This window comes from Rhinatrema bivittatum, chromosome 3 (genome assembly GCF_901001135.1).
Source record: "Rhinatrema bivittatum chromosome 3, aRhiBiv1.1, whole genome shotgun sequence".
NCBI classification, from domain to species: Eukaryota; Metazoa; Chordata; class Amphibia; order Gymnophiona; family Rhinatrematidae; genus Rhinatrema; species Rhinatrema bivittatum.
The window spans coordinates 560,401,917-560,419,998 of record NC_042617.1 but is presented as its reverse complement, the minus strand read 5'-3'; the positions used below and the strand labels follow the sequence as shown (position 1 = coordinate 560,419,998).

Sequence of the window (18,082 nt, the reverse complement as noted above, 5' to 3'; positions counted from 1 at the left end):
GAGGAGTCTGCCTGGTTTCTATTTGGACGCTGCTATACACGTGTGACCCTGTGGTAGAATATCCAAAGTTGTTTTCCTTTCTAACGGGCCGATACAGTAAGAGTCGCGGGAGAGGCCCGCTCTCCCGGCGCGCCTGGACCTCCAACTTAATATCACCATGATTTTTTACTGCTTTTCTGTGCACTTTCCCGGTGCCGGAAGAAATTAGCGCCTACCTTTGGATAGGCGCTAATTTCTGAAAGTAAAATGTGCGGCTTGGCTGCACATTTTGCTTTCTGAATCCTGTGGGAATGACTAATAGGGCCATCAATATGCATTTGCATGTTGCGGGCGCTGTTAGGTTCGGGGGGGGGGGGGTTGGATGCACGTTTTCGATGCGCTATTACCCCTTACTGAATAAGGGGTAAAGCTAGCACGTTGAAAACGCACGTCCAATCGCGGGTTACCAGTGCGCTCCGCCAGAGCGCATTGTACTGTATCGGCCTGTAAATGTTTTTGAAGAATGTGGTACTCTGGTTGACTAGATGGCTTCATTCTGGTGAAATTACACAATGCTATTCACAATCGGGCCAGTACTGTAAGGTATGCCAGAAAACGGGCACTCAGTGTTGAGTGCCCACTTTCCCAAAGCGCACCCAGCCACCTCTCCTGGGTGCACGATACTGTATTTAAATGATGGGTCGCGCTGAAAAGGAGGTGTAAGGGACAATAGCGTGTCCCTAGCACCTCCTTAGCAATGGAAACCCAGGAGAGGTGACTGTCGTCAGTGGGTTCAGAAAACGGACGCTCAATTTTACGAGCGTTTTGTTTTCCCAAAAAAACCTGACCCACCAGCACATTTAAAAAAATAAATAAATAAATTTTTAAACCTTTCTGGTTCCTCTAACATATCACTGTAGTTCCCTTTTCCTCTTTTCCCCTTGCCATAAAAGCAGAGAGCAATCATGGCGATGCATCAACATTATGAAGGCTTATTGGTTAAGGGTAGTAACCGCCACCGTGCTGGTTCCCCCCATGCACTCTTTTCTTCATTTTCATCCTCTAGCCTTTAGGGATCCACAGTGTTTATCCCATGCCCCTTTGAATTCTTTCACTATTAATGTCTTCACCACCCGGAAGGCATCCACCACCCTCTCAATGAAGAAATATTTCCTGACATTAGTTTTGAGTCCTCCTCCCTGGAGTTGCATTTTGTGACCCCTAGTTCTACTGATTTCCTTCCAATGGAAAAGCTTTGTCGATTGTGCATCATTTAAAACTTTCAGGGTATCTGAAGGTCTGTATCATATCTCCCCTGCACCTCCTCTCCTCCAGGATATACATATTTAGGTCCTTCAACCTCTCCTCATAAGTCAATTGATGGAGGAAACCCTCCCCCCCCCCCCCACCATTTTTGTTGTTTGGTATTAATTGTGAATACCCATAGCCAATGGGAACTAGAAGAATAATGAATTGGCAGCTTTCACCATGAGTGCCGTTGAATCAAGACGTTTAAGGAAGGGTGAGAAATATGGTGTAACTAACTTTTCTTATCCTGGGAAAAGGTATGTGTGTGTGTAGTTGTGACTTTGTACTTTTCATTTTCTCTACAATTTTCTGAAACACCTCAGCTTAGCTGAGAAAGCCCATGTACCTGATCTAATCCGTGTTATCTTTAACTCTACTGCTTTAACCCCCAGGCTAATGTCCAATTATAGGACCCCAAAGGTGCCTTTTTAAATCTAAGGGCTTCAGATGCTTCAGACTGTCCTTACTGTTATCAAGCCCTTGTCGGGTGAAAGATTATCTCCAAGGCCCTGACATTGCAAAATCCATACTTACACATCGCAATCTTTTGTACACTGCAGTAATAATCATGCTGGAAGCTGATTATGGTTTCCAGCTTTAGTATACTGATGAATAACTGGAAATTAATAAAAATGGTCTTTTTACTATTCCTTGTTCCATGTAGTCTATTAATGCTGCGGGTCTTTCCAATATATCTATGACTTGATAATTTTACTTAATTTGGTCTTGTATTATTCATCCTTTTCAATTGCTAAGGTAGTTTTAAAGCTCCCTCCCAAGATTTAGTGGAGAGGTTCTTAAATCCAATGTAAGAGTAGTTAGTTAAAAGTCCCAGTTCTCATACGTTTGTCCAGATGTTATTTATTTATTTATTTATAACTTTTCTATACCGAAGTTCAAATAACAGAGTTAATTATCACTCCGGTTTACATTGCAACCATAAAACCATATTCTTGAACCATGTTCAAGAATATACTTCTTATCCATTCTTTTTATTGTCCCTACTGGTAGTTGGAGGATACCTCCTCAATCCTTTCTTCAATATCTACATCATATCATAGTGGTTAACATTGGATAGGTGCCACTGGCCTTCTCTGAAATCCATTTCTCCTCCTCCCAGGCATGCTTGGAGATTCGTTCCTTCAGGGGCCTTCCAAGGACACATGGATCTCTCAGGGTGAGAGCCTCCCAAACTCCTTTAAGATGTGACGCACTGAGTCCCTGGATCCTTAGGGAACTCAGTACATATGGTAAAAATAACACCATTTCAAATGCAACCAAAACTGGATCAAGGAAGGGCGGAATAAAACTTTCATTATCCCAACTCAAAAAGGAACAAAAATAATAGCATTAAGTTTTCTCCCTTGCTATTACCAGATCTCCTTCCATAAGGCCTAAAGGTCCTCTCCCAAAAGGAAATAAAACAGACCCAGAAGCAGAAAAAGAGGCATCTTTATAGGGATAACTAAAAATCCACAAAGCAAAATGGTGGCACTAGGTTGAATACTCTGTGGATTCCACTATTTCATCCTCTCACATGGAGGAGCTAAACTTAACCAGCGTGTACTTCTGTTCCCACTGTTCATATGGAATAGTCCCTCTTAGTAGAGGCACAGTAAGGCTTTTTATACTGCTATATACTCTGATGGCTGCTACCGCCCAAAAATACAAGTTATTGGAATATGTTTAAGAAGGGAGCTCCATCTTTCTTATGTGATGTGATTTGAGCAAGGAAAATAGCAGTTGGGGGAGGGGGGAGGGGGGGAGCTTATAGAAGGGATTCACATAAGCTTGAGATTCCTAACCAGCTCTGAGCATGGGTCCACTACACCATCTGTTTGACCCATCTTTTCATTTGAACCCTTCCCGAGAGCCTGGCACTCGGCTCGCTTAGGTACCAGACCCTCTTCCATTTGATGAGCCCTGTCCATGGTGGATTGCACCAGTAACAGCTATATCCTGTGAGAATAAGTAGGTTGGCAATCTGCTGCTTGTTTGCCCTGTATCATGAGGTGCTTCATCTCCTCAGCTTTCTGCTTCTTCCTCCAGGTCGATATCTGCCAAGCGTTGCCCCATTTCTCAGATAGGTGTTTACTACTTCCATTGGTAATGATAAGCAATTGGCTGAAAGGCCTTTATCTCTTGTTGGTAGGGCACTGTGCACTAGGGTTTCCCCCTCCCTGTCCATAAACACAAAATAAAACTAATCCTTTAAGGGCATCTTGCTTGTGGGAGTTTTGGAGTCTTTTAAGCTTTTCTGTAAAGGCAATAAACTTTTGATTTTGCCACTATCGCGTTTTTTGTTGTTAATTGTAAATTCTCTGGGCCTGCCCACCATTGCCTCCTCCCCTCCTGGCTCTTTTGACTGTCTTGCAGAGCTGATACTGCAGAATAGCATTTCCTAATTTTTTCCTGTCTTTCCCAGCATTTAAAGTTGGCTTACATCAGGTAGCCATGTTAGTGCCTGTGTTGAGGAACTGAAGGGCGAGACACTTTATCGAAAGCTTGTGTAAAATTTCCACGTTCAAAAAGATTTTGCGTGGGTGTCCTTCTTGTGCCGAATTGTAGGCGTGCCAACTAGTAGCATGGGGAGGGAGTGCCCCTTGCACAATGGGATGCCAAAACCTTGGGATGGTTAGGCTGGTTTGTGTTAACCTTACGATGCCTGGCAGCGGCGGATTCCCAATGAAGACCGGCCCGGGGATTCGCCACCCAGGGAATGCCCGATCCCCCGATAGGGCCAATCCGCCTCTGATGCCTGGAAAGAGAATGAGCAAGAGTTCTGTTGAATTTTCAGAGGTGCTTACATTCTAAAAGGTTACTAGCAGCCCTTCCCTGTGAATGCGATTCGGCCTGGAAGAGGCAGCCTTTTGATTTTCTGTGTGCTTGGATTTAATTCCAGCCTCACCGTTTGATCTTATTGGTTTATGAATAAGTGTTTGACCTTTTTTTCTCTGGAACATTTGAAAATAACAGATTTATATAATTTTATAATGTTTGATTTATTTTCAGGACTGTAAAATGGTGATGCAAAAACTACATTTGTTTATTTAAGACATTTCTCTTTCATTTTCCCAGCTCAGTAAAGAGCCGCTCAAGGTGGTATACAAGTTAAAAAAACAAAATAATACAAATGCCTAAGGCCATAACAGTAAACACAAAACCAGTACTAAACAGAGACACAAACCTAACCAGATGTTAGGGAGTCAAGAAACACCTGCTATTATACATAATTAAAATCATCCCCCCCACAAAAAACCCCCCACAGTGTCACCCATGACCACTTTAAGCCATCCTCAAAATCTGAAAGTGGCACAAGTCCACAAGTAATCATAAAACAGGAGCAGCCATGTTTTTAGATTTTTTTTTTATGAAAGAAAGATAATTTACTGCCAGTTGGAGCTCTAAAAGTGAGGAGTTCCTCTGAAAAAGCCCTTGCTTCTATGCTGTGCCCATTGCATCTACCTCACTGTCAGGATTCTCAACAAAGCTATCTGAGGTCTCTTCTAGGTACATACCCCTCAATTTCCTGCCTCAGATAATCTGAACCTCTGCCATGTAAGGCAAGGATGGCAAATTCTGGTCCTCGAGAGCCACAAGAAGGCCTGGTTTTCAGGAAATCCACAATGAATATGCATGAGATAGATTTGCATGCAGATCTATCTCATGTATATTCATTGTAGATATCTCCTGAAAACCAGGCCTGTTTTGTGGCTCTCAAGGACCAGAGTTGGCCACCCCTGATGTAAGGTTTAAAAAAACCATGGTAAGTAGTTTTAAATTTTGCCCTGATCTTTATAGGAAACCAGTGCAAGTGTTGTGATGGATCTGTGGTATGTTTTCTATTTAGATATTTTCAGGATCATCCTAGCTGCCAAATTGATGATGATGATGATGATGATAATTTTGAGAGACCTCCTTGAAACATAATCAGATACTTTATTGATTAAGCTCTGTTAACAGTAAATAATGGCAGATAAAGATCCAAATGATCCATCCGGTTTACCCAGCAAAATGTTTAGAGTTGTAACTATTGCTCCCCGCAGGTTATCCCCATGCGGAAATATTACACAGGTCATGCTGTTTCTTCATGTATGAGGCAGATCTAGCTGTAATGGCACTTGTCATGCTACTCCCTTTTCCCCTCCCCAATAATATGAGAAGATTAATTCTAGAATAATAACCAGATCTCATGCTTGGCTCTAACTTAAGTTGATGCCCAAAACTGACCTCCAAAATAAGACAGCGTGCAGCAGTCTCAAGTACAAGGGTCTTATTATTCTGAAAGTTTAGACATGAGAGAGAGCTGTGGGTTCTTTAATAAGTTCTAGACCCCCACTGCAGCCATGTGCATTGAAAGCTGACCCCAGAAGCCACATCTCCTTTCTTCCATACCGTACTGGTATTTTGCTGTGCTTGCTGACCTTCTTGCTATCTCTTTGGTTGCAAATAAAGGGTAAAGTGCTCTCAAAATCGAAGTTTTTTGACAACATGCATTCTCCGGATATGGTTTGTACAGTTTGTCTAATCTTCTAGTAATGTGGCCTTCGGTAATGCTCACACCTCTCTATTCTTTTCATTGTTTGTCTCCTCATGCAGCGATGCTAGAAAGTCAGGATGCCAGGACCAAGATTCCTTCCCATCAGTTGAGGTAAGCAGATGATGTTTGGGCAGATGCCTAAGAAGATTAGAGGTAGATTGAAGCTCCATGGCTATGAAGCTTATGAAGAATAGTAGACTTTCTCTTTGACACAGGGTGAGACTGGTTCAGTCTCTTATCTATGTTACTAGTTCTATGTTCATAAGAGAATTGATATCTGGTGTTCACTTGAGAAAAAAAAAAAGTTAAAACGACGTGACTTAAGCTGCTGTTTCTGTGTAAGGTATTTGCTATAGCCATATTTTCTATATTTAATTCTGCTCTACCTTCAGCGGTATTTTATCATAACCAGTTCAAAAAGTGATACTGAAATTGCTTCCCTGAAGGGGTATAGTGTTATTTAAAAGTGCTGTTTACCTTTGGGAGGAAAAAAAGACTACCAACAAAGGTCACAATTACAGTAATAGCTAGAATTAGGAATCCTAGCAGAAATGCAGGCACTCGCGTAGCCAGGTCTGTCTTGCAGGCCGCGGTTATGTAATAAATTCGCAGCTGGGATTGTCTTGACAGGCTGCGCGTGCAGCAAACACTGGAAGTCCTAGCAGAAATGCAGGCATTCGTGTAGACGAGTTTCTCTGACTGTGCTCTCCTTGCATTGACTGGCTCAGTGACGTGGGCTGGTCATGGCAGGATGCCATTGGGAATTGCTGCAGGGACCTAGGAGGCCAGATGTTCTGAAAACAACCTCACTAGTGTTGATGGCTGTTAACATTATTATTTATTTATTTATTTTTAATTTTTATATACTGACATTCTTGTATAATATACAAATCATACCGGTTTACATTAAAACAGGAGATGCAGGAAAAAAAGTTACCTTTGTCAAATACATTTAACATTAATAACAATGAAAATTGTTAACAAGGGATAACAACTATGAAAAAAGAGAAAGGTAAACAAAAGTGGAAGAAACATAGAAGTTAAAAAGAAAAAAAACGAAAAAAGGTAGCACCAAGGGTTGCATGAAGGGGTGCACAAAGGGGAGTGCCCCTTCGGTGCGCGACGCCAGGTGAAATGGCGCCGTTTACCGGAACCTAACATTGTGTAACTATAGCATGTGTTATTTTTCCCTATATGCATCACCTTACACTTATCCACATTAAATTTCATCTGCCATTTGGATGCCCAATTTTCCAGTCTCACAAGGTCTTCCTGTAATTTATCCCAATCTGCTTGTGATTTAACTACTCTGAACAATTTTGTGTCATCTGCAAATTTGATTCTCACTCGTCATATTACTTTCCAGATCATTTATAAATATATTTAAAAGTAAGGGTCCCAATACAGATCCCTGAGGCACTCCACTGTCCACTCCCTTCCACTGAGAAAATTGCCCATTTAATCCTACTCTGTTTCCTGTCTTTTAGCCAGTTTGCAATCCACGAAAGGAAATCGCCACCTATCCCATGACTTTTTACTTTTCCTAGAAGCCTCTCATGAGGAACTTTGACAAACGCCTTCTGAAAATCCAAGTATACTACATCTACCGGTTCACCTTTCTCCACATGTTTATTAACTCCTTCAAAAAAGTGAAGCAGATTTGTGAGGCAAGACTTGCCCTGGGTAAAGCCATGCTGACTTTGTTCCATTAAACCATGTCTTTCTATATGTTCTGTGATTTTGATGTTTAGAACACTTTCCCACTATTTTTCCTGGCACTGAAGTCAGGCTAACCAGTCTGTAGTTTCCCGGATCGCCCCTGGAGCCCTTTTTAAATATTGGGGTTACTTTTGCTATCCTCCAGTCTTCAGGTACAATGAATGATTTTTAATGATAGGTTACAAATTTTTACTAATAGGTCTGAAATTTCATTTTTTAGTTCCTTCAGAACTCTGGGGTGTATTCCGTCCGGTCCAGGTGATTTACTACTCTTCAGTTTGTCAATCAGGCCTACCACAGCTTCTAGGTTCACCGTGATTTGATTCAGTCCATCTGAATCGTTACCCATGAAAACCTTCTCCATTACGGGTACCTCCCCAACATCCTCTTCAGTGAACACCGAAGCAAAGAAATCATTTAATCTTTCTGCGATGGCCTTATCTTCTCTAAGTGCCCCTTTAACCCCCCAATCATCTAACGGTCCAATGACTCCCTCACAGGCTTTCTGCTTCAGCTATATTTTAAAAAGTTTTTACTGTGAGATTTTGCCTCTACAGCCAACTTCTTTTCAAATTCTCTCTTAGCCTGACTTATCAATGTCTTACATTTAACTTGCCAATGTTTATGCTTTATCCTATTTTCTTCTGTTGGATCCTTCTTTCAATTTTTGAATGAAGATCTTTTGGCTAAAATAGCTTCTTTCACCTCCCCTTTTAACTATGCCGGTAGTCATTTTGCCGCCTTTCCACCTTTCTTAATGTGTGGCATACATCTAGACTGTGCTTCTAGAATGGTATTTTTTAACAATGACCATGCCTCTTGGACATTTTTTACTTTTTAGCTGCTCCTTTCAGTTTTTTTCTAACAATTTTTCTCATTTTATCACAGTTTCCCTTTTGAAAGTTTAGCACGAGAGCCTTGGATTTGCACACTGTTCCTCTTCCAGTCATTAAATCAAATTTGATCATATTATGATCACTATTGCCAAGTGGCCCCTCCACAGTTACCTCTCTCACCAAGTCCTGTGCTCCACTGAGAATTAGATCTAAAATTGCTCCCTCTCTCTTTGGTTCCTGAACCAATTGCTCCATAAAGCTCCCCATCTACTACAGAATCCTGTTCAAAACTCTAACCGTCACCCATAAAGAAATATTCAACATCACACCTTTGGTACTCAAGATCCCTCTTAGACTCCACTTACCATCCAGGCCGGTAAGATCAGCATACAAAGATACACTTCAGGTCCCCTTTCTAAAAACAACTTTAGGAATGAGAGCCCTTTCAGCCTCTGGGCCAAAACACTGGAACTCTCTTCCTCCAGACCTTCGGCTTGAACACTGCCCGGTCACTTTTAAGAAAAGACTCAAAACCTGGTTGTTTAATCAGGCCTTCCCCGATTAGATCATGAGCAGCACTTCTGACTCTTCCTAGCAATTAGACCGTTCAGCCTAAAAAATTTCAGGCCCAGATTTTAGTTCCATTCTATCTTACACTTTCCTAGTCGTCAAGAGTTAGCTTTATTCTTAGATTCGGATGTTCTCTTAGCATCTTATTATGTAGCAGAGTGACACACCGATAGCATCTTATTATATGTTACAGATACACCATGTCGTATACCTCAGTTCCTCTATCCTAGTATTATTTAATCCATTGTTGTCTTTATCCCCAGTAGTCTGTTCTTAGCCCAAGATTTGAGTCTCTGATATCACGGGCTTATTTATTTATACGATTCGTTTTATGATATTGGAATAACTTGTATACTAGTATCATTGTAATTACTCTATTCTGATGCTCTGTTACTGCTTCAACTTAATCTGCTTTTCTGAAGCTCTGTTTCCAATCAATGGAACTGCTCTTTAGGAAGCATTTACTGTTCAATGTATTACTGTTCAACTTATTCCGGACTGTTACTGTTCAATGTAATTGCTCTCTTCTGAAGCACTGTTACTGTTCATTTAATGCCCTTTTTTGAAGCATTGTTACTGTTCAATGTAATCCAAACTGTTATTGTTCAATGTAATTGCTCTCTTCGGAAGCACTGTTACTGTTCAATGTAAACCGAACTGATTTGTAACTTTTTACAAGAATTTCGGTATATAAAATTGTTAAATAAATAAATAAATAAATAAATAAATAAATAAAGCTATTGTGTATTCCATCCAGGAACGTTATCTCTCTAGCGTGTCCCGATGATACATTTACCCAGTCAATATTGGGGTAATTGAAGTCTCCCATTATTACCGCACTACCAATTTGGTTAGCTTCCCTAATTTTAGCATTTCACTGTCCGTCTCACCATCTTGACCAGGTGGATGGTAGTATACCCCTATCACTATAGTCTTCCCCGACAAATGGTAGAAGTATAGCTTCTATCATTTTGCTCAGTACCAACATCTGGCTCATGGGTCTCTAGTACCCTGGATCACCTCTAAAGCCCTTTTTAAAACTGTTAAGTTGACCATCCTCCAGATATCAGAGACTACTAAATCTGCAATTTTATTTTTGAGTTCTTTCAGAACACTGGGTTGTATATCTTCCAGTCTCAGTGATGTGTTAGTTTTTAGTTTATCAATTTGTGCTATTACATCTTCCTGGTTGACCATGATTTGATTCAGTTCCTCTGAATCCCAACCTTTAAAGAATGTTACTGGTGTAGGTATCTCCGTGACACCTTCCCGAGTAAAGATTTCAATCTATTTGATTTATATTCCACCTTTTGGACACTTCAGAGTGGATTACATTCAGATACTGCAGGTATTTCCCTTTTCCCAATGAGTTCACAATCTAAGGGGGTCATTTATCAAAATAAGGCGTTTTTGCATGCGAAAAGCCTCGTTAACGCATGCGATAGGCCCTTAATGCATGCGATAGCACCATATCGTATGGTGCGATACAAATTGAGAAAATTGGAGGAGTTAAGGGCGGAGAGTGGGCTGGGTTAGCGTGTCTGCGAAGAGCTATCGCACAGCCGTAACGCCGATTTTAACTACACCTCTTTGAATTGCGTTAGTCTGTGCGATAGCTGCCGTGACTGTGCGATAAAGTTTCATCGCCTTTGCGATGTCTCCCGTAAGGGCCTATTTGAGGAGAATTGAAGGTCCCAGAGCCTGAGAGAGAGACTGGCCATAATGTCATTCCCCATAGGTAGGTATTTGTATCCCTATGGTAGGCCCACCTATTAACTCGAGGTGGTAGGTATGAGTGTAGGGGGTTAGGGGCCACTTTGACATTCTATGTGACATGTACGAACAGAGCAGTGGTCTCTTGTCGATCTGATGGCCTTCAGAGTGAGGAAACTCACTCCAAGATGAGATTTGGGCAATATTCTCTCCATCTAGCTTGATGTTACCCAGGTAGAGAGTCCATCAAGCTAGGTTGAGAGAACACTGCACAAATCTCATCTTGGAGTGAGTTTCCTCACTCCGAAGGTCATCAAATCTTCACAAGAGTGGCAAATCACCTGGACTGGATGGTATGCATCCTAGGGTTCTGAAGGAACTAAAAAACGAAATTTCAGATCTATTAGTTAAAATTTGTCCATATGTATTCCACGCATTAAGAAAGGTGGAAGGAAGGCAAAATGATTACCGGCATGGTTAAAAGGTGAGATGAAAGAAGATATTTTAGCCAAAAAAAATCCTCCAAAAATTGGAAGAAGGATCCATCTCAAATGGTCCACCTAGTGGTCTGACACCTATTGCAAATTCAGATAATGTTATCGCAATGTGCACTAATTTAGCTCTTCGCATAGGTAATTAGAGCAAATTGCGATAAACTGAATTTTGCATAAACCACGCCCCTTTTGCAATCGCATGTGGTACTTACCGCATTTTGATAAATCCAGGCCTAAGTTTGTACCTAAGGCAGTGAAGGGGGTGAAGTGATTTGCCTAAGGTCACAAGGAGAGTCAGCAGGATTTGAACCCTGGTTTCCCTGGTTCGCAGCCCACTGCTCTAATTACTAGGCTACTGTTTCACTTCAAGACCAAGGCAAAAAATTAATTTAATTTTTCTGCAATGGCGCCTTGTCTTCACTGAGTGTCCTTTTTACCCCCCTCAGTCATGTAGTGCTCTAGCCAATTCCCTCACTGGCTTCTTTCTTCGAATTTACTTGAAAAACCTTTTATTTCAAGTTTTTGCTTTTCTGGCAAGTTTCTTTTCAAATTCTCTTTTGGCCTGCCTTATTAATGCTTTACATCTAACTTGCTAGTGCTTATGCTTTTTCCTAATTTCTTCATTTGAATCCACCATTTGGGTTTTAATAGCCTCTTACCTCATCATTTATCCATGCTGGCTGTTGTTTGGTCGTCTTTCTGTGTTTTTAATGCCTGGAACCTTTGTAGTCTGGACTTCCAAGATGGTGTGTTTAAACAGCGTCCACGCCACACGCAAACTTTTCATCTTTGTAGCCACTCCTTTTAGGTTTTTTTTTTCTAATTAATTTCCCTGTTTTATCATAGTCCCCCATTTTAAAGTAAAATGATATTGCTGTAGTTTTCCTTAGTCCTCTCTTCAATGACTGTTAAATTGATCACTGTTGCCAAGCAACCCCACCGCCATCACCTCTCACACAGAATATACAATATTTCCAAATGTGTTCTTTATATTGAAAACAATTTTTCAAAATGTGTTGGTGTTTGTGTGTGTGTGTAGTATGTGTAATAGGAGGCTATATTTGTATATATGAGCAAGAGTGAGACTCTTGACACACAACTACATGCTGAATGCTGGCAGATGAAGGCCAAGATGGTGCATCTGGTCTGCACTGGAATGTGTTTAGTGTTGTAACTGCCATTCCTTGTAGTTACCCCAGGCAGAAATGTTACACTAAAAGTTACCACAGATTACCTTGTTTCTTCATTTCCATTTATCCATTAGAGATCATCTGTACTTACTCACATTCTTTTGAATTCTGTTACTATTCTTGCCTTAACTTCTTCCAGGAGGGCATTCCATGCATCCACCACCCTTTCCATGAAAAAATACTTCCTGACATCATTCCTAGGTCTGTCCCTTTGGAGTTTTATATCATGACCCTTAGCTTCCTTTCCATTGGAAAAGGTTTGATGCTTGTGCATTATTAATGCTATACAGGTGCTTGAAAGTTTGTATAATATATACCCCCCTCCAGTCTTTTAGGGTATACATATTGAGGTCCTGCAGTCTCTTTTTGTATGTCTTTCAGTGGAGACCCCACACTATTTTGACCGCCTTTCTCTGGACTGCTATTCTGTCTCTATTCTTTTTTAGATAAGGTTTCCAGAACTGAACACAGTAATGTAGGTGAGGCCTCACCAGGGACTTATACAGGGGCATTATTACCTCCTTTATTTCCTGCTGGTTATGCCTCTCTCTATGCAGCTCATTATCCTTCTGGCCCAAGTCACCGCCCTCTTATGTTGCTTTGCTGTTTTCAGATCATCAGACACTGTCAACCCATGATCTCTCTTCGGGCCCATGCACATCAGTATAACCTGATCAGGATCAAAGAGGTCGATGAGTGGAAGACAGCTTTCCACACCAGGGATGGTTATTACGAGTACCTGATGATAATTTCATTTGGCTTGTGCAATGTCTTTGCTGTCTTCCAGTTCATAGTTAATGAAACTTTCAATGACCAACTCTAATCCTATGTGGTCATGTATCTTGACATCCTTGTCTTCTCCAAAACCTTGGACCAATATGGAGTGAATATAAAACAAGTTCTTCAATATTGACTGGGTAAATGTAACATCAGCACATGCTAGAGACAAAGTTCCTGGATGTAATAAATAACTGCTTCATGGAGCAATTGGTTCAAGAACTATTTTAGATTTAATTCTTAGTGGAACGCAGGATTTCGTGAGAGGCAACTGTGGTGGGGCCACTTGGCAATAGTGATCATAACATGATCAAATTTAAACTAATAACTGGAAGGGGGACAATAAGTAAATTTATAGCTCTAACACTAAATTTTCAAAAGGGAAACTTGATAAAATGAGGAAAATAGTTAGAAAAAGGTGCAGCTGCAAAGGTTAAGTGTTCAACAGACATGGACATTGTTTAAAAATACAATCCTAGACGCGCAGCCCAGATGTATTCCACACATTAAGAAAGGTGGAAGGAAGAAAAAAGATCACCGGCATGGTTAAAAGGTGAGGTGAAAGAGGATATTTTAGCCAAAAAGCCATCCTTAAAAAAATTGGAAGAAGGATCCATCTAAAGAAAATAGGAAAACGCATAAGCATTGTCAAGTTAAGTGTAAAACATTGATAAGTCAGGCGAAGAGAGAATTTGAAATGAAGTTGGCCATAGAGGCAAAACCTCATAATAAAAACTTTAAAAAATATATCCGAAGCAAGAAACCTCTGAGGGAGACGGTTGGTCCGTTAGATGACCGAGGGGTTAAAGGGGCTATTTGGGAAGATAAGGCCATTGCAGAAAGACTAAATGAATTATTTGCTTCTGTGTTTACTAATGAGGATGTTAGAGAGATACCAGATCCGGAGATGGTTTTCCAGGGTGATGAGTCAGATGAACTGAACCAAATCACTGTGAACATGGAAGATGTAGTAGGCCAGATTGACAAACTAAAGAGTAGCAAATCACCTGGACCGGATGGTATGCATCCTAGGGTTCTGAAGGAACTAAAAAATGAAATTTCAGATCTATTAGTTAAAAATTTTATCCTGTCATTAAATTTATCCATTGTACCTGAAGACTAGAGGGTGGCCAATGTAGCACCAATATTTAAAAAGGGCTCCAGGGACGATCTGGGAAACTATAGATCAGTGAGCCTGACTTCCGTGCCAGGAAAAGTAGTGGAAACTATTCTAAAGATCAAATCACAGAGCATATAGAAAGACATAGTTTAATGGAACACAGTAAACATAGATTTACCCAAGGGAAGACTTGCCTCACAAATCTGCTTCATTTTTTTGAAGGGCTTAATAAGCATGTGGATAAAGGTGAACCGGTAGAAGTAGTGCATTTGGATTTTCAGAAGGCGTTTGACAAAGTCCCTTATGAGAGTCTTTTAAGAAAACTAAAATGTCATGGAATAGGAGTTGATGTCCTTTTGTGGACTACAAACTGGTTAAAAGACAGGAAACATAGAGTAGGATTAAATGGTGAATTATCTCAGTGGAAAAGGGTAAACACTGGAGTGCCTCAGGGATCTGTATTTCGACCGAGCTTTTCAATATATTTATAAATGATCTGAAAAGGAATACAATGAGTGAGGTTATCAAATTTGCAGATGATACAAAATTATTCAGAGTAGTTAAATCACAAGCGGATTGTGATACATTGCAGGAGGACCTTGCGAGACAGGAAGATTGGGCATCCAAATGGCAGATGAAATTTAATGTGGACAAGTGCAAGGTGTTGCATATAGGGAAAAACAACTCTTGCTGTAAATACATGATGTTATTTATTTATTTATTTATTTGATGAGTTTTATATACCGTTATTCGGTTGAGCCATTATGTTAGGTTCCATATAAGGACCTACCATCCAGGAAAAAGATCTAGGTGTCAGTGGATAATATTCTGAAATCATCGGCTCAGTGTGCTGCAGCGGTCAAAAAAGCAAACAAAATGTTTGGAATTATTAGGAAGGGAATGGTTAATAAATGGAAAATGTCATAATGTCTCTGTAATGCTCCATGGTGAGACCGCACCTTGAATACTGTGTACAATTCTGATCGCCGCATCTCAAAAAAGATATAGTTGTGATGGAGAAGGTACAGAGAAGGGCAACCAAAATTATAAAGGGGATGGAACAGCTTCCCTATGAGGAAAGACTGAAGAGGTTCGGCGGTTCAGCTTGGAGAAGAGATGGCTGTGGGGGGATATGATAGAGGTGTTTAAAATCATGAGAGGTCTTGAATGAGTAGATGTAATCGGTTATTTACACTTTCAGATAATAGGACTAGGGGGCACTCCATGAAGTTAGCAAGTAGCACATTTAAGACTAATCGGAGAAAATTATTTTTCACTCAGCGCACAATTAAGCTGTGGAATTTGTTGTCAGAGGATGTGGTTAGTGCAGTTAGTATAGCTGTGTTTAAAAAAGGACTGGATAAGTTCTTGGAGGAGAAGTCCATTACCTGCTATTAAGTTCACTTAGAGAATAGCCACTGCCATTAGCAATGGTAACATGGAATAGACTTAGTTTTTGGGTACTTGCCAGGTTCTTATGGCCTGGATTGGCCACTGTTGGAAACAGGATGCTGGGCTTGATGGACCCTTGGTCTGACCCAGCATGGCAATTTCTTATGTTCTTATGTTCAGTGACTTCAAGAGCATCGTCTCAAAGCAAAATTAGAAAAATATACTTTTGAGCAACAGGAGCTGCAGTTCCTGGGTTATATTATCTTCAGAGATGATCTCCAGATGGATCCTGACAAACTGAGACTATCCTGGACTGGCCTCAATTGATAGTTCTTAAGGCCCTGTAGTGATTCCTTTGATTCACAAACTATTATTGGTAATTTGTCCATGGCTACTTCTCCCTAGTTGCTCCACTTACAGCCCTTATCAAAAAGGGCAGCAATATCAGGAATTGGAACAATGGGGCTGTCCGAGCCTTCAGCAGACTTAAACATGAGTTTACCAGGGATCACTGCCTACACCATCCGGACCCATCCAAGCCATTTAAGCTGGAGGTAGATGCAGAAAAACCAAGGAACTCTTAAGACTTGCTATTTGTCCAAAAAGTTCTTTTCAGCTGAAAGGAAATATATAGGTTGGTGACCACGGACTATTGGAAGGTGCCAAGTAACTGGTGACCATCTACACCGACCACAAGAATCTGGAATATTTGTCATAGGCTCAGTGACTGAATTTGCGGCAGGCCCGTTGGACACTATTTTTCAACAGGATTGACTTTGAGCTGTGTTATTGCCCAGCGTGTCATGAATTTGGAGAGTTGGGGGTAGATTCAATTTGTATGTCACTGCACTCACCTCCTGGGTGACAGGGAATCTGGTCTGGTTGACATATTTATTATTTTTATTGGTATGGTTGATGTTATATTTATTGATTGTATTTGATGTTTAACAAGGAAGAGTGATGCTTATTTTTTTTCCTTTGTTGTACTGCATACAGTGCCTGGCTTGTTGTAGTTTCCAGTTCAATTTTTGTCTGCCTGTTTCTATTTATACTTTATAGTCTATTTATTCTATTTGGCCAGGGTCTTTCTGTGTTCTGCATGTGTGAACAAGGTGAGGTATATTCTTCCAGAAAATAGTTTCTGCGTAAGGATCTATAGCAGCCTGGATTGTTCCCTTTTCCTAATAAGAAGTTTATTGGTGTTGTAGGATCTTTTGTAATATTTGCAGTGTTGCCAGTTTTCATTGGTAGGGTTCTTACTGTTTGAGTGCTGGCATTTGGTGCTATTTTGATATGGGAGGTTTACTATATTATAATTATAATTCAGTTTTCTAATGGCTATGTGAGGGCCTAGCTACAAACAACATGCTTTACAGTAGGCCTAATACCATAGAGGTTCCTTGTGTATTTTTTGCAGGGTTTTCTGGTTGGCAGGCACCACAACAGTGCAAGTAAATATAATATAAGTATTATTTTTACCTCAGAAGACTGTACTTTGAATGCTCTTTTTCATGTAAAATCTCCCTTTTTGGGTTGGGGAAGTGGTTAATAAATGCATAATTTTTAAGTATGTATGTGTGGGGGGGAAGGGCGTGGCGGCTCAAAGTTGTAAGGTTCACCTAGCGAGCCTAATACCCTTGCATCTGCGCTGAGAGAGCGGCAGTTGGAAGGGTTCCTGAGAGCGTGGTAGGTTTACCAGTTCCCTAGAAACACAATCACCGACACTTCATCTGCCTCTTCTCTGGGAACCCTAACCCCTGCTTTCCCCCCCCCCCCTCCCTCAGCATTTCAAATCACTGAAAGGGCAGACTCGTGGGGGGGGGGAGGGAGAGCACCCCCCCCCCCCAGTCCCTCAGTGATTTGACTCCTGCTGTGCCTTGGGGGTGGGGGGAAAGCACCATCTCATCCCTCGCCTCAGGTAGGAAATTGCTTTGAGCCGCCCCTGGATTCGGCTCCTTGCGTTTAGATCCCTTCAGAGAGACTGCTCCTCCCGAATCACTTCCCTGTCCTCCATCGAGTCTCCATCCATCGACTCACCTTCCAGGCAGGAGATTCTCATTTCGGTCTTAGTTATTCCATCTTTTTATCTCCTTGAAAACGGAGGGATTCATTGCATAGAGGAATTAATCAGGGTAGCTGTTATTCAAAAGCTTCAGTAATTTGACCAGAGATTTCCTGCAGTAGATCTTGAATAACTGGTTGCTGCAGGTTTTCTCTGGGGTTGCTGTGCCATCCTAAGGAGCCTGTTGTGCTGTTTCTTCAGCGCTTCCCATACCTACAGCCCGTCGGGTTTTCAGCATAGTGCTGAAACCTTCCAGTGTCTGTGCTGGGGAAAAAAAAAAAAGGGCAGGAAGCAGCAGCCGTTTACACTGCAAAGCGTCTTGTTTATGGCAGATGCAAAGTAAATGATGCAGCTCCAGAACACACAAAAAAAAGGGGGGAAA

At 41.1% G+C, this 18,082-nt stretch overlaps 1 protein-coding gene across 2 annotated transcripts in view; it reads left to right on the top strand.

Annotated features, from left to right (window-relative positions):
- ARFGEF3 (ARFGEF family member 3) overlaps window positions 1-18,082 on the top strand; it is a 301,053-nt gene that overhangs the window by 19,499 nt on the left and 263,472 nt on the right. For both annotated transcript variants that reach the window (XM_029596476.1, XM_029596474.1), the window contains exon 2: window positions 5,887-5,938. In XM_029596476.1, the coding sequence (XP_029452336.1) occupies window positions 5,887-5,938 (52 nt within the window). The remainder of the gene's footprint in view (window positions 1-5,886; window positions 5,939-18,082) is intronic.